General features: G+C 46.0%; 2 protein-coding genes across 13 annotated transcripts in view; one reads left to right on the forward strand and one right to left on the reverse strand.

Annotated features, from left to right (window-relative positions):
* Arhgap17 (Rho GTPase activating protein 17) overlaps positions 1-8,383 on the reverse strand; it is an 87,775-nt gene extending 79,392 nt beyond the window's left edge. For 9 of the 10 annotated variants that reach the window (XR_013044713.1, XR_013044710.1, XM_076551818.1 and 6 more), the window contains exon 1: positions 8,237-8,381. Coding sequence is in view for 7 of the 10 variants with exons in the window: in XM_076551818.1 (XP_076407933.1) it covers positions 8,237-8,289 (53 nt within the window). In the remaining 3 variants the exon portion in view is untranslated. Of the gene's footprint in view, positions 1-8,236 lie in introns of all 10 variants that reach the window. The other variant, XM_076551839.1, reaches the window with a different exon arrangement.
* Lcmt1 (leucine carboxyl methyltransferase 1) overlaps positions 8,383-17,257 on the forward strand; it is a 68,814-nt gene continuing 59,939 nt past the window's right edge. Inside the window, exons 1-3 of one of the 3 annotated variants that reach the window (XM_076551844.1) lie at positions 8,386-8,522; positions 9,277-9,520; positions 14,520-14,584. The gene's annotated coding sequence lies outside the window, so the exon portion shown is untranslated. Of the gene's footprint in view, positions 8,523-9,276; positions 9,521-14,519; positions 14,585-17,257 lie in introns of those variants that run through there. The other 2 variants (XM_076551846.1, XM_076551849.1) reach the window with 2 other exon arrangements.

The following is a 17,257-nucleotide window of genomic DNA, read 5'->3' on the forward strand; positions in this document are numbered from 1 at the left end:
GTGGTGGTGCTAGGCCCGGAGCATAAAACTGCAACCCATCAACCAAGAGGTGCGGGTGACGGGCTGAGGTCACCCAGGGGATGGGGGAGAAGAGAAGAGACCAACAGCGCTTCCTGGGGCCAGCACAGTTGGCCTCCTCTGTATTCCCATCAGCGGGTTCAACCAACCTGGGTAAGAGATATTTGGGGGAAAATTGCTTTCGTCCTAAACAGATTTTTCCTTTACCATTATTCCCTAAAATATACAGTGTAACATTTGTTTATATAGTATTTACAATGTACTAGTTATACTAAGTAATCCAGAGGTGATTTAAAGTACGTAGACAATAGCAATGGCTAGACACAAACAGTATGACATTTTTAATGAGACCTGAGCATCTGAGAATGTTAGCATCCTGGACCATCCTAAAGGTACCCAGTGACAAGTATACAAGGAGTGGGCAGTGCTACTTAGACCATTATGGTCCTGGAAAGGTAGGAATAGCATAACACAGCCACCTTTCTTTTTCTTTCTTTCTTTTTTTCCGAGACAGGGTTTCTCTGTGTAGCTTTGCGCCTTTCCTGGAACTCACTTTGGAGACCAGGCTGGCCTCAAACTCACAAAGATCCGCCTGCCTCTGCCTCCCGAGTGCTGGGATTAAAGGCATGCGCCGGCTCACAACCACCTTTCTTAACTCATCCTTTTGGTTTTAAAGGGCTTCTCATTTTTAAAGATTTTTTTTATGTCTATGAATGCTTTGCTTACATGTATGCATGCATGTATGTATGTACATATGTATGTATGTATGTATGTACATCATGTGTGTGCAGTGCCTCAAGGCCAGAAGAGGGTACTGGATCCCCTGGAAGTAGAGTTACAGACAGCTGTGAGCAGACATTTCAGTACTAGGAACCCAGTCCTCTGGAAGAGCAGCAAGTACTCTTAAGGTCCGAGCCCTCTCTCCAGCTCCAAGGGCTCCTCTTTTTAAAGCAAGCTTTTCATTTCATAAATAACATTACGTCCAACTGGTGGATTAAAAGGAAAATATCTGACTGGCTAGGAAGTAAGGCAGCTCTAAAATAAAATACTTACCAACACTTTTGTTTTCTTCTTAGTACAAGATATTTTATATAAGAATAACATACGTAAAAAATAATAATGACTAACAAATCAGCCACTATACCACCAACAACAACTTTTCATGCCCCAAGCAGTAGTCTCTAGGCTAGAGGTCAAAGCAGACGGCCTAAGGCCAGATAAAGTTTGCAGATATGTTTTCTTTGGCTTACATGGATAGATTTTTTTTTTTCTTTTTAGTTGTTAACCCTTAAGTATCATAAAACTTTACAAGAAAATCAGCATTCTGGCGCATCACTAAAAATGGGAGGTGTTAAAAGCATGCGGGAGGCAGAGACAGGCAAATCTCTGTGAGTCTGAGGCCAGCCTGGTCCACAAAGTGAGGTGTGAGGGGGCTGGAGAGACAACTTGGGAGGTAAGACCACTTGCTGCTCTTGCTGAAGACTTGGGTTTAGTTCTTGGCACCCACATGGTGGCTCATGGCCATCTGTAACTCCAGTTCCAGGGGATCTGATGCCTTTTCTGACCTCTGAAGGCGCCTGCACACATGTGGTACACACTTATATGCACAGGAGCACATACTTACAAAATATGTTTGTCCCTCTTTTTTAAAAAAGGAGATGCGGCTAAACTAGATGTACACTCACCAAGGCAACAAGTGGCTGGAGCTAGAAAGTAACCGCCTCATTTAACGGGTAAGTGTTCAACAGTCCCACCATCCCCCGTTCTCACACCCACCTCCCACTTCATTCCTGTATCTGTCCTGCCACTTGAATCTGCAATCCCTGCTCATATACTATTAATTGTAGTTTCCGATCTCTTGGAGTATGGAAGACATTATTTAAAAGACTTACAGACATTCACATAGGTACATTACTACAACTAAAATAGATCCACAATCCTTTTCATGGGGGTGGGGGAGCAAAAATTAAAATAAATTTGAAACTCACCAGGTATACTTGAAACTCACTGACTATAAACTTGACCTGTGATGACAAGAAGCTACCATGGCAGCTACATTTTTATATATCCTTTGGGGTAATTATATACACACGTTTTGCTACAGATGCACGCTGGGTTTGAAGCTGTTACCCCAGACTCAGCTGGAGGTTACCTGTAACACCAGCATATATGCACACTACTTCTCCAGAGACTGGAAAGCTCTGAATTCTGAAACTCGTCTGAAGCAGACATGAAGGCATGCCTGTCATCACAGCACTTAGGAGGCTGAGGTAGAAAGATCAAGAGTTCAAGGCCGCACTGGTCCTATACAGCAAGACCCCTTTGTCAAAACAAAAACAAAGGCCTCAAGGGTTTCACATCTGTAAATGTGGGTCCTTCGGCCTTCAGGAAATTACACGCAGAGTAGACGGAATGTAATAACTTGATTCAATGGATTTTTACTTGGTTACCATGGTATCCACCTACGTTTGAGAAACAGAATGATACATACAAAGTATTCCATAGTCTGGCATGGTGCACCCTGCATGGCAACTGCAAACCATGGAGGGTTCTGCCTCGCACCAGGAACTTCTGTCATGGGGGTGATTCATAACAGAGTCCCATGTTGCTGTCATAAATAAAGTTAATGCTAGGTGACCATCCTTCTGTGGCTATTTTTTTACACCCCTCTCCGGAAGGGGGTGGGTTTTCATACACCTGTCAATAAACAGTCTAGCATTCTAGAATTCTGCAACCTGCAACCCACCCAAGGTAGCCTCAGATGATCCAATTAAGAAGATACCCAGATGTGGATCTTTCCCCCACTTCTGCTATATCAGAGGCTAGATGGAAGCCACTGGGCTCAGTACCTAGCTCGGGTACCCTGTTCAGAGATCTCTGGGGGAGAGGTAGAGTGAAACCCAAGGAGAGGGAAGAGGCTGTTAAGTCAGTGAAGGGTAGAGTGTTATGGCAGGCAAAGCAAGGAGCTAGTATATGATAGGCATGCACAGGAAGCGTTGCTTCACAGAGAAGTTCTACACAACATGGTACCAGGGGACCACTGTGAGATCAGCAGGTAGCCATGCACTTGGGCTAAAGTGAATTCCTGCTCCTGTAATGGACAGCTACTTCTGCTCCTAGAGAGGGTTTTTAGATCTCAATGATCAGGACGAGGTCAGCAAGGAATATAAAGAGGTAAAGCCCACGAGCCATGGGCTACGCACACAGGGAGCTGATGCCTACCCCAATATGAAAGCTGTGGCTTGCTCCAGGACCTGTACAAACAGGGATATTCAATACTGACAGAATGTCCAAGATTCTTCTAGAAGAAGAATGAGATCCATATTTCTCAGATGAAAAGTACCAATTTTTTTTTAACGTTGACAATAAATGAATAAGCACTGACTAAAGCAAACAGAATACATCTATGACCTGCAAGCTGACAGTCTGCCATCTTTGGCTGTGACCATTCATGTAGCCAGAACACTCAAGAGGACTAAGTCAGGTTTCTAAGCCTCAGCACTAATGCAGCTGGTACTGCACAATTCCTTGTTGTTGGCGCTGTTCAGGAGGACTCATAATCTCAACCCACCAAATGCCCGCAGAAGATGCTAGCAGCAACACTGGCCCCACCTACCCAAGTCATGACCACCAAGAAGGCTGGAATATGGCTCAGGGTACAGCACTTGCCCTCAGCAAAGCCTCTAAAAAAGCCTCCAGATATGGACCAGTGTCCCATGAGGAAACACAGCCTCAGGTTGAGAGCCACTGAATTACAGCAACATCACAGCTTCCAAGATTTGATGGAGGCAGCTCTGAAGATGAATGAAGCACCATATATATCTACTTCAACATCAGACACCTAGTTTGGATCCACAACTCCATCATGTACCAGCTCCATGACCTCTTTGATCTCTGTCTTCCTTATTGTTAAATCAGGAATAAACAACATCGCTCCAGAGCTAGCTGCTGGGAGAATGCAGTGGAGTTCCTCATGAGAAGTGCGCTGGCTTAATGATCATGGAAGATGTTTGTTCTTATGACACCTTTCCTGGTGAAAAGGCAGCCTGAGTTCTGTGGTCAGAAGTAAAGGGGCTGCAGGGGCAGAAGGCCCACACCGCGTCCTGTGTGGGTCACTTAGCTGTGCCAACCTGGCGAGTCATTTGTCCTCCTTCATAAAATATAAATGGCAGGCGCCATGGGGGAGAACCAGGCCAAACATCGAGGCACAGCCCTTGGTAAGTCACACTGCAGGAAGGCGAAATGATTACTGTGGCCCTATTAAAGACCTCAGCAAATGAAAATGAGCTCTCCAACAAAGCCAGAGAATCAACGATGCCATGCTATCGGGTAAAGAAGAAACCAGGTCCTCTGAGGCATCTCCTAACACAGAGCCACAGATCACATCTAGCCTAAAAAAATTTTGTGTAGTGTCATGTAATACTACAGTGCTTGCTTAACCTGAGTTAAATGCCATCTAATGTTCACCAAAATTTACATTTTAGGCATCGTCCTGAGAACTCCAGAGGTTGGGACCCACATGCCCGTAGATGCCCCTTAGTGGAACATGCCTTCAGGTTCTCTGCAATTCTTCCCTGGCCCTCGAGACACCTAGGTTTGTAACCTTGACTTACCAAATGAAAACACTCAGACCAACTGCCACCAGGGCAGACTCTCTGCCAGGGATGCACTCCTAGTTACAGCCCTCCAGGTCTGCTCTTGACACATGCATCTCCTAACTTCATACTTCTTATCCTCCTGTACAGCCTCCTCTACTCCAGACAACATTCCCCACCACCACCACCATCCTGAGCCCCTCATGCACCATCTGCCTCCACTAGATTAGCTGAAGCAGAGAGTTTCCCACGGAGAGGCATTCTCCGTTACCATAGCAAAACTGAAAAAGCCCTATGGGGTTTTTCTTGCTTACCTAATCAGTGTCTGCCTGTTCCGCTGCTGGTAACAGCACCCCAGTTTACTTTGGGGAACTGGCACTCCTACACTCTCTGTTTGGGTGGGGTTGAGTCCATTCCATTTCCCAGGAAAGGCATGTGACCCAGAAACAGAGCCAATCCCGGGACTTTGGCCACAGTCACAAAGTATTCTTTTCCTCGGAGACTTGCACTGAGGATAATGGAAGTCTGTGAACCCAGCCTGTCTAAAGAGTAAACCCTCCTGGATGCCCCCAAATCCAGCACTGGTATGGCTGGGGCAGGAGGACTGGGAATTCTGGGCTATCCAGTGAGACTGTCTCAACAAAAGCTGTGCTATGTCTGGACTCCCGCTCACAAGTTGATGAATTCCTTTCCCCTCAGGCACCTTGAATTGTGTTTTCTCATCACCAGAAGAGACCTAATCCTTGCAAGAAAATCTGAAAGCAGTACTTGAAGGTGGAAGGAAAACAGAAGACTCTGCTCCCATCTCCAGTGTGCAGCTTCTGTGGCCTCCTCCCTCCAGGGGCAGACAGGTTCTCCTCTGTGTACTTGCCATCCTTTTGAAAGTGCTTATCTTATGTTTACAGTTATTTGGGGCTTGCCTATCTCCTCCATATATCTACTGAGCAGCTCCAGGGCAGAAATCTTTTATTTATCTGATTCTTTAATATCACACAGTGGTGTGCAGTGTGGCCTCCGAGTTCACTGGATATCTGACTCACCACAGAGCAGGTGGGCAAAAACAACTTTCCCCACTACTCTTCTTTACAGCACCCTCATCATGAGACCACCTCATAAACCTTGCTCACATAGCCAACAGACTCACCCATCCTCTGTACACAAATTACGTCATGATAGCTCATTCTTTCTAGGCATTACTAATCATCTCCGTGCTGCCCCATGAAACTTCATGGTGGAGTTACGAGCATTCCACCCCACAGGAATACCTCACTGCAAGGTACCATCTAGAATTCTACAAACTGACAAACTATCGGTGGGCATTCACATGTATAAATTCCTTCTCTATACAGATCACAGCTGAGAGAAATCTGTGCTAGAAAAGGCATTGATCTTAACCTAAATACACCCATATCTGCTTCTGGTGCCTACCCATCATCTGGCTCCCCATGCAATGATAATTCTCAACTCTGTCCTCCATTTTTCTTTCTACCCCTTAGGGTTACTTAAATAGGAACACACACACACACACACACACACACACACACACACACACACACACACACACGAGCACGCACATGCACACGCACACAGAAAGATCTAGGAAATCAACAGCAAGAGAGCAACAGGTTTTCTCCCCAGTAAAAACAGATGTTCTGACTTGAGTCTCATAGCTGCCACACCCTCAGAGCTGCAATAGCTGCAGCTTCCACTGGCATCTAGCAATAAAGATTTTCAAACAGTCAAAGGTCAGGGCCAGAATTACTGTCCCCAGTATGAATCACCACGACTCTATCCTGTTCACATTTTCCCATACTTAATCCCACAGCACCAGGCAACGTAGTCAGAGCTAGACTCCTGGAATTAACAATTTCAACAGGCCATCTGTCATGCATGGGACAGGAGTCACAGATCTTGGGAATCAAAGACCCACAGGGAAGACTCTCAGGGTGCTCAGTCAAAGAGCCGACACAAGCAGGTAGAGAGGCAGTTGGATTACAGGAAAGCAGGCAGTGCATGGTATTATGACAGTGCCCATCGGGGACACCAAGGATCTTCCTGGGGCACAGAGACTATCACTGAGAGGCCTGAGGAATGAGCAAGAAGTATCTGTCAGCGAGGTGTGGTGAGAGAGGCGTCCCGGATGTCCAGGAAGAGGATACTGCACAAGAAACAGAGGCCTCCCGTGGAAACTGAAAGCGGGTAGGGATGCCTGGAATGTGAAAGTAGGATGGGAGTCTAGGGGGAAGCAGGAGCCCACAGAACCCTACACGGCTTTCAAGATAGAAAGCTCCCAGAACTTGACGTAAAACAGCAATTGTCCCTTGTCCCACACAATAAAAAACCTAATAAATAAATAAGAATCTAACAAATAATATATCTTGGTATTCACTAAGTTTTGATTCCACCATGCATAGTGCTGAGAACTCTGAAAGGGGTATGAAATTCACACACACACACACACACACACACACACACACACAAAATTATCACTTTTCATAATGTTTCCTGTCTGAGCCATTAGAATTCTTTGCCTTGATTTTCCTCTTTCTTTAATTCTACACTCAACAGAAAAGTAGGCATGTCTGGATTTAAGGGGCAGGGATTCTGGATAAAGGGTAATGCATACCAAGACTACATGATGGGGATTTTTTTTTTTTTTTGAAACTCCGAAACAAAACTTAGCAGAGAGTTGAGGGAAATGAAACATTCTAAAAAGCAAATTTAGAAAACTCAAGAGGAAGTAAAAGTATTTTCCTACACATAAAAAAAGAAGTGTCTCACGTGCTTCAACCAAACCAAACTCCCCTTAACTGTCAGAGGAGGAGGGAAAGAGCGAGAGCTATGAAAAATTCATCTATCTCCGTGCAGAATAAAGAGCAAATTGGTTGAGCACAGCTATCCGCCCTGCAAGACCTTGAAATATTTGTTCCAGATAGCACAGCACATGACAACAGCCTCCTAAAGCTCTAAAAACCGCAAATTGTTCCTGTTCTACAGCCTACTAATCTACAGTCCCTCCTGTATTCTTTCATTTAAAAAAAAAAATCAATGTTTCCTGTCTAGCACTCATGCAGTATCAAAGAAATACAAAATATGTTTCCACATCCAAGGTGAGAAAAGACAACCTTTTCCCTTTCCAAACTTCTAAACGTCAAGAACTCGCAACAAGTTCCCAATCGTCTAGATTTTGAGATTGCACGTCTCGATTCTTCACAGGGAGACTGAACTTCACTGGCCTAACAATCCTCCAGTTCCCTGTGACCAGCAAGCTCTCTGGAAGGAAAGCTGCAACAGCAGGTCGGCGGGGAGAGCCTGGGAACGCCGCCCCTAAAGCTGCGCGCCTGGCACTGCGTTGGGAACACAAGTTTGCGGAGTTTTCGCAGCAGGCGGCGAGCTCGGGCTGGCGGGGACAGGGAGGAGTAGAGGCTCGCGTGGGTCCCCCGAGGGCGATGTTCCTTTGGACCGGACAATGGGCAGCGCCCAAGCCGCAGCTTGGCGCAGACCCCCGCCCCGCTGGCCCAGGCCGGGCCGCGCCCGGCTCCTCTCCCCGTTCCCCGGCTCCTCGCGCGCAGAACCGGCCCGCCCCCCCGCGCGCCCCCCGCCGGCGCGCCCCGCGCACTCGCCTGCCGACGGTCTGGTTGGCCAGCTGCTTCATGCGGTTGAATTGCTTCTTCATGGCGGCGGCGGCGGCGGCGGCGGCGGCAGGCCGCGGGGCTCGGGCCGGGGAGAGCTGAGGACCGTCTGGCGGTTCCTACATCGCTTCCCGGCCCGGGAGGCGGCGACGGAGGCTACAATTCGGCCCCGCCCTCGCCGCGTCACTTCCAGCGCCGCCGCCCTCCCCTCCTGCTTGACCGAGTGGGGCCGAGCCGAGCCGAACAAGGCCGAACCCAAAGAGGTGGAGTCGAGCAGGTGAGACTGAACCCGAGACGGGGCGGGGACCAGTGCGGCTCCGAGGAGGTGGGTGGAGCCGAACCGAGCAGGGCCGAAACCAGATAGGTGGAGCCGAGCTGTGCGGGGCCGGGCAGAAACCGGAGAAGTCTGGCGGAGCAAGACCAAGCTAAACTAGGCGAACTTAATGGGTCGAGCCGAAAATCGTCCAGCGGAAGAGTTGAGCCAATCGGGATTGGACGAGCATGGCTCAGCCAAGAAGAGCAGGGCCAAGCCCTGCCGGGCCCCTGGACCTAGGCCGTTCTTAGCTAAAGCCTGGCGGGAAGGGACGAACAGAGCCCAACCTGGGTGGCTACTCTAGTAGGGCCTGCTAGAACGTGGGTGAGCCTAGTAGATCCGGGCCCGGTTGCTCAAGGCGGAACACAGAGGGATGGTGCCTCACCCAGCCGGACCCGGGAGCCGAGCCAGCCTAGAGAGAGAGAGAGGAGCTGACCCAAGCCGACTAGAAGGGGAGTTCTTAGTCGAGTGAGGCCGAGCCAAGCAGGGCGAGCAGAACCGAACTAAGTGAGGTTAAGCTGAGCTGAGTGGACCGAACTTAGAGCGGTGGGTCAGACCAGGGTATATCCCAGCAGAGCAGGAGCGAACCAGATCAAGCGGGGTGAACCAGCCCTGCTAGGAGCTCCAGGCCCTCAACACCCATACCCCTTGCCCTCTGTCCTGCTCAAAGGGCAAAGTATAAGGAGAGAGAGTCATGGAGGCCTGCGTCTCGTTTCAGGAGCTGCTCACTGGTCCATGAGGAAGGCTAAAGGAGGAGTATCAATCAGATGAGGGCCACCTGTAGAGTAAACACCTAGGCCCACAGCCAAAGGAGATTGACCCTCACTAGGCCCCTGCACTGATGAGTCTCTGAGTCCCTGCTGACTTAAATTACCATAGGGGTTCTGATTCCCAGCCCCCCAGGCACAGTGGGGCCGGGAAACTTGGTGGAAGATCATTTCACATTGCTCCAATTGAACCAGGTGAGTTTTATGACCTGCAGCTATGTCAACCTTACTTGGCAGCCCTGGCTCTGTGTAGACAATATTCCCTGCGTTCTGTGGGCTATGGCTTCCTTCACAAGCTATGTGATAGTTTAAAGTGTCAACTTGGCCGGGCGGTGGTGGCGCACACCTTTAATCCCAGCACTCAGGAGGCAGAGGCAGGCGGATCTCTGAGTTCGAGGCCAGCCTGGACTAGAGTGAGTTCCAGGACAGGCTCCAAAGCTACACAGAGAAACCCTGTCTCGAAAAACCAAGAAGAAATAAAACAAAAACAAAAAAACCTTAGAGACAAATCTCCTCGAAGAATTATCTACATTAGGTTAATTGAGATGGGAAGACCCACTGGAAATGTGGGCCACAACTTTCCATGATCTGTGGCCCCAGGCTGCATGAAAAGAGGTAAGTTAGCTGAACCAAGAGCCTTCGTGGACTTCTGCTTTCTGACTGTGAAGGCGAGTGGCCTACAAGCAGGATCATACCCCTACTGCAGTGCCGTCCTCATCAAGGTGGACATCCCTCCAACTGGAAGCCAGACTGAGCCCTTCCTTCCTCACACTGCATCTTGTCCAGCATTTGCTCACAACAGAGAGCAAAGTAACTGTAATACAGGGGACATCTGGAGATCAAAGAAGAGGAAACTTAAAAATCTGTAGCAATCACCACTCTCAAGTGTGGAGCCTTGGGTCAGGCAGCAAACAGCAACTCATCAACCTTAGTTACAACAGAAAGACGGACTAAGGCTTTGTTTTTGAGAAGGAGTCTCGTGCATCGGAGGAAATTCTTGATCCTCCTACCTCCACCTGCCAGATGCTAGCATTACAGGCTTGTGCCACCCCACCCAACAAGACTTATTAAAGCAAGACAGATGGGGATTTTTGCCAAATGTGTGTCAGCCACTGAGTCACTTCATTCAGATGCTACCATGAAACTCGGCTGTGGTGACACAGGCCTGAAATCTCAGCTATTCAGGAGGCTGAAACAGGAGGATCACAAATTCCAGGTCAGCAGTAAAACAACAATGAGAAACAGATGTGCCACTGTCTCAGAGACCACTGTACAGCTTTCATTCAGTTGTAGTGAAGCATTATCTGATTATTCTTTATAAAAACTCGGGAATCAGATAGGGGATAAGAACCTGATTGGTCAGAGAAACAGGTGGCAAAGCGACCAGTAAGTGACCTCCTCTCTCCTTTCTCAATCCAGAAGGGCCCCTCCTTACTCCCTGCTGTGACTCTGTATGTCTTCGGTCCTCCAAAACCCCCATGGCTAATTTTGGTCAGCAGCTCTGCCTTCTGATTCAAAGTAAACTTTATTATCAGTCCCTGGAGTGTCAGAGTGCAATCAAAATATCCCACAACACTGGTACCAATCATGTAGTAGCTTTACAAGTGATGACATGGATGTCAGTTTGGTCACAACATTGACAGATGAAGTTGGGGTTTTTTTTGTTGTTGTTTGTGTGTTTGGCTGGTTGGTTGGTTTTGGTTTTTCAAGACAACTTTTCTATGTAGCCCAGGCTGTCCTGAAACTTACTATATAGACCAGGCTGGCCTTGAACCCGGAGGTCCGCCTGCTTTTGCCTCCTAGGTGCTGGGATTAAAGGCATGCACCACCAACCGCCTGGTGGGACAGATGAAGTTTAAGACGTGAGTCTGAAGCTGATCTTTGAGGTGTGTTGCTCAGCCTTCCAGTGTTGAAGAAAGAGCTAGTAGGTAGAAAATGAAATCTACCACCACCAACAACAACAAAAAAATCAAATGAATGTAAACAGAACAGAAGCCAGGGTTAAATTTGCTAATGATCAAATTTAACCATCAACCACAGGCATCCAGAAAACCTCAGTGACTGTGAACCAAAGATGGAAGAGTTAGAAATCATCTTTCAGCCAAGTGGCTCAGGAATTGAAGTCACTGATCTCTAAACCTTGGACTGGTCTACATTAGGAGAGCTAGCTAGCTCACCACGTAAAGATGCTTGCTGTCAAACCTCACGAACTGAATTCTGTCCCTGGAACCCACATGATAGAAACAGAGAACTGACTGCAGCAAGCTATCCTCTGACCTTCAAGTGCACATGTGGCACATGTGTACCCACACAACATCACACACACACATAAACATTTTAACTGGCCTACGTACAAACAAAAAGAAGAGTCAAGCCCCCAAATTGAAGAACTTGAAGACACATTTGAAAACTTAAATAAACTATGATGCCCTATAGAAAATAACAGATGGGGTTTGACACAGGAAGAACTCTTCTCTGTGCAAAAGAAACAGTCTTAAATATAGACCTTTGAAAGTACAGACTTACAAGATAGAGCAAAGTGATACACTTGAAGAAGAGGGAAATTTGAAAAGCCTAAGGGACGTTCAGAGCTTCCAAAGGAATTCAATAAATACTTCTAAGAAAACCAAAGAAAATTTATAGCCAAGCATAGGAGGAAAAAAAAAAATGCCTTGCATTCACAAAAGAAACAGCTACCTGAAAAAAGTGGAACACCTCAGGGAACAACAGAGTGGAGTGACCCTGTGGCTAATCCTAAAATACTAAGTGCTGTCACAGACCTACAAGCCAAGGTGTGCCAATCAAATGTCAGAAAGATGCACTCAAGGAAGGAGCAAACATTGGTAAAAATTACTGAATATAAAAAGCAGTGTAAGATGCACCTGCTCCAATCTTTGAAGAGAAGGGGGGCAGGGTTAGCTTAAAAACTGGCATGTGAATAACTGTCTCTCTTATACCCAGTTCTTTTCAGAGAAAGTTCAAGAAGCACAGCTGGGAATGTAGTTCTGTTGGTAGAGTGCTTGCCCAGCAGACATGGGCGCTCTGAGTTTGATCCTCAACACTATATCCATTGGCTATGGTGATACAGGCCTGCAGTTCAGCAGTTGAAAGGTAGAAAGAGAAGCACTGGGAATCCAAAGTTATTCTTGGCTATATACAGAGTTGGAGACCAGCCTGGGGTACATGAGATCCCATCTCAAAAAAAAAAAAATAATAATAATAACTTTTAAAACACAGTAGAAAGATAAAAATTCGACTGCAGGAAAAAAACAAGAGATTCAAAAGGATTCTGATGTTTTTCAAATAGAAAAAGTCCAGTATCTGGATATAGAAACTAACGTAAAAGGAAGAAAAGAACAATCATTCCATTGTTCAAGTTGGAAACTCTACTTGCAAATGAAAAGAATAGGTCTCTCTTGAGCAGCAACCACAGACAAGCTAAGGCTCCTAAGTCAGCCTGAGTTAGATGACCTGATTTATTGCCTGCTGGGAGATTTCAGGGTGAAGGGTCTTCATTAGTTCATGTGCTCACTCCTAGGCCAGGGCTCAGCTCTGGGGAGGCTGTGTGCTTAGAGACACAAGGAGCCTTTAGAAAGGGGCACCTAGAACTTTTTCTGCTTGCAAACCTTACCTGAGGAATTTTTAGGTCATCCTGGGTGTATAAAGGAGGTTTGCAAATTAAGCATTTACTTATCATATCATATGTGTATCATAAAGAATACATTTTAAAATACTTCTTTACCACTTGTTAAAGATGAAAGCAAATCATTAAAACTAGCTCCATTTCAAACAATTTTAAACAAAGTTACTGTGTATAAAAGAAGAACTTAGAGGTTAGCAGGACCTTATTCTTAACCTAAGGATTGTTAACCACCAGATGTCTAGACCACGACCCTAAGGTCAAACCTGTCAGCAGTTGAGTCTTGACAGCAATCTAAAGAGGAGATTGATCTCAGAGCTACCTGGCTCATTTCACAAAAGTATTCCCCGTTCTATTTATTGTATAATTATTATCCTAAAATACTAATCAGATGCTCATTCTGCTTCCGTAATTTTGCTTAACCATTGCTTGCTCAGAAACAAACAAACAAAAATGCAACCACAAAACAAAAAAATATAATGCTTCATAGAGCAGAAACCCCCCAGAGTTAAGACAGTTATGGTCTGTTAAAAACTCAGCTCCCGTCTTCCCCTTTTGTAGCAGCTATCAGATTATCAAAGGAGGCCGTTGTTGCGAAGTTGCCATAAAAATAAACTTTTATTTTATTTTATTTTATTTATTTATTTATTTATTTTGGTTTTTCGAGACAGGGTTTCTCTGTGTAGCTTTGTGCTTCTCCTGGAACTCACTTGGTAGCCCAGGCTGGCCTCGAACTCACAGAGATCCACCAGGCTCTGCCTCCCGAGTGCTAGGATTAAAGGCGTGCGCAACCACTGCCCGGCTAAACTTTTATTTTTTAAATTGTAAGAAGTTTTGTCTGGTGGGGTCTTTCCCTGGTGGTCTCAAACTCCACATTTTTAGAGGCCCCAGCAAGATTCCTGAGAGACCCAGCCACGGGGCTCGTCATCATGGAGAGGCCCCAAGACTTAGGAGTCTGAGGAACGTGAGATCATGGCTGCCACAAATCAATGGTCACTAACCTGGGATAGGCCCCCCACAGTGGGAGCAAATCCAAAGTAGACTTGATAGACCCTAGGCAGGAGCCCAGTCTGCGACCATCACAAATTTCCAAATTGAAAACAAAACGAAAGTAAGGATTGCTGGCTAATGTGCATCTTAGACTGAGACCAGTCGTTGTACTGTTTGGTTCTGTTTTGTGGAATCCAGCAATTTGGGGAGGTCTTAGGGTGAATCGGATGTTGTTGTTAGTTCAGCCTCTGGGCAGACGAGAATATTATTCCCTTGGTTGGGAACTGCTGGGTGTATGAATGAAGGAGGCCACCACATGTCTGTTTTCCTTAGACTGCATAACTGTTCTGTCGTTTTAGGTTACTGTTTGATGGGCCTGTGTTTTCTTGTGTGCCCATAGGTTTTGTTGCAGACACGGGAGCCATACCGAGCAAGCAAGGGAGAGATTGAGGGGACGAACACAGCTGCCTCAAGTGTGCTCCTCACTAGTAATCTCTCAGCTCCCTCCTGCAGTGTCCTCTGTCTCTAGCTATGCCTAACTTGTCTCTCCTCCTCTCCCCCTAGGAACACCTTGCTCTGTCTTGGGGCAGCTCTGGTTGCTGCCTCCCACTGCACTGACAATTCTTCAGGTGAGGCTCCCTACTTAGGTGATTCTAATGTGTGATAAGTTGACATTAAAACAACAACAACAACAACACAGTTACTTACCTGCTGACAAATGATGGTAGGAAAATATTAAAGTCAGTAGTGGATTTTAACCTCAAAAATAGTATCACAATGGGTGCTTTCACAACTCTAACCTTTGATGATGTTGGAGCCGTCTAGGGAGCAGGAGAATTAACCAGCAGGTACTCAGCCAGGTAAGGGAGGACCATAGGGGGAGATGGACTAACTAATCTGATCTGGGCTTTCAAGATGTCTCCCTGTTGGTCTATGCAGATAATCAGGGGAGCTGTGTGGCATTGTAGAGACTGTGTGTGCCCAGCAGGCATAACTGGGAGCTGTGAAGTGAAGGTTGGGAAGGTTTGGAAATGAGAGTAGTGTTCAACACCGGGGAGTTTTGGAGTAGCCTATAAACACCTCTTGGCCACAACTGGAAGTTTCAGTGAATGCTTATTTTGTATTATAGAGTGTTAGTTAGTTAGTTAGTTAGTTTGTTCGATGTTCATTTGTTATGAGACAAGGTCTTTCTCCATAGCTCAGGCTGACCTTTTATATCTCAGGTTAACTTTAAACTTGTGATCCTCTCTCCTCAGCCTCCCAAGTGGCACCATGCAAAACAAGCTCACTAATCATGATCAGTGATATGTGGATTCTGAAGAGAATGGGAAACCTCTGGCAATGCCTTATGTCATGGCCTTAGAGAATGCAGAGGCATCTGTTACCTTGGCTTACATTTTAGGTATCTGTAAGGCAAGAGATAATCTGAGGTCTTCACTCACAAGGAGATAACTCTTAGATGAACTCATGGCACATGAGTTTCTGAAGAATACTCAAATGTAGCCACTTGTTGGCTGGAGCATTGCTCTGGTTTTGATATTTGTCTTTCCCTCAAACCCAAATTCAAATATTGACATCCTAAGCCATAAGGCAGTAGTGTTTGGAGATGGAGATTTGAGGACATGATTAGGTAATCTGTACAAAAAAAAAAGTTCCCATGATGGGGTTACAGCTCTTGTGTAATTGGATGTTTCTTGTCGCAACCTCCTGTTCCCAAATATCTGATAGCCACTTCCCAAATAATTGACTTAGAGGTTTAATGTTACTTATAAATGCTCTGTCAATAGCTCAGGCTTGTTACTAGCTAATGCTTACATTTTAAGTTAACCCATATTCCTTATTTATACTCTGCCACATGGTGGTACGTTTATTAGCATGGCACATTCATCTTCTGCTCCCTCTGCATCTGGCTGGTGACTCCTGACTCTGCCCTTCTCCTTCCCATCATCCTTAGTTTGGTCACCCTGCCTATACTTCCTGCCTGGCTACTGGCCAATCAGCATTTTATTAAACCAATTAGAGTGACAAATGTTTACAGTGTACAAGATTATTCATAGCATCTTATTAAAAAAAAAAAAAAGTCGGGAGACCCCTGATCCAAGTGAGAACAAAAGTTGCTCAATGAACACCAAATGTGGTCATGAACTTCCCAATCTCTAAAACTGTGAGAAACAAATTTGCCATTTATGAACAACCAAATTTATAGTCTTTTGTTATAGCAGAGTAATGGACTAAAACAAACACTCGGCACTCAGATGACTACCTGAAGTTTGACTGATTGTGCCCACTTTTGTGTCTTGTTTTTAATTTTTTATAAACCTTATTATTTAAAATTGAAAAAAAATCACGCACCAAGATTAACCAGACCCAAAGTTCACATCTTAATTAATTTTTATACAGTTAGAATTGGCATTCCAAACAAGATCTGTAAAACCTCACATTAAATTTTATACTTTCAGTGTCTCATTTTTATTGAGGGTATGCTAGTGTGGTAGTTTGGAAGAAAACGGCCCCCAAAGGGAGTGGCACTATTAGGAGGTGTGTATTATGATCAATCCAGAAGTTGTCCTCTGATCTGACTGGGATCGAATCTACCTCGCAGACAGGAGCAGGAAGAAGGGGGCATGTGACCCTTCTCCAACTCCTTATAAGAGGTCATGTACAATGGCAGGAAGCACCGCCTCCTTTGGGCCGTATAGCCCAAGGTCATGGGCAGAGCAAATACTGCTACAGGTGTGGTTTTGTTGGAGTGGCTATGGCCTTGTTGGAGGAAGTGTGTCACTGCGGGTTAGTTTTGGGGCTTCCTACACTCAGGACCGCCCAGTGTGACTGTCATATGACTTCCTGATGCCTTCTGTCAAGATGTAGCACTCTCAGCTCCTGCTCCACTCCTGCCTTCAAGCCTCCATGCTCCTGGTTGTTGTGGTATATTACTGTAACTATGTAAAGATTTGTTTATGCTGCATTTGTTTAACTATGTAAATATGTGTTACATTTGTTTTTGCTGCATTTGTTTAATGCATATGATGTAAAGATATGTTGCTATTTTACCTTGCTTGCCTAAAGCACTGTGACTGGTCTAATAAAAAGCTGAATGACCCATGGGTATAGGCAGTAGAGGGATTGGCGGAGTTGGTGGGCAGAGGGAAGAGGAGAAATGTAGGCTGGAGAGAAAAGAGAATGAGGGAGAAAAGGAGATGCCTGGGGCCAGTCAGGCAGGCAGCCTCCAGCCAGCCAGATATGGGGTAGGACATACAGAATGAAAGAAAGGTAAAAGCCCTGAGCTAGCCAGAAACAAGCCT

The sequence above is a fragment of the Peromyscus maniculatus genome, chromosome 1, assembly GCF_049852395.1.
Source record: "Peromyscus maniculatus bairdii isolate BWxNUB_F1_BW_parent chromosome 1, HU_Pman_BW_mat_3.1, whole genome shotgun sequence".
In the NCBI taxonomy this organism is placed as follows: Eukaryota; Metazoa; Chordata; class Mammalia; order Rodentia; family Cricetidae; genus Peromyscus; species Peromyscus maniculatus.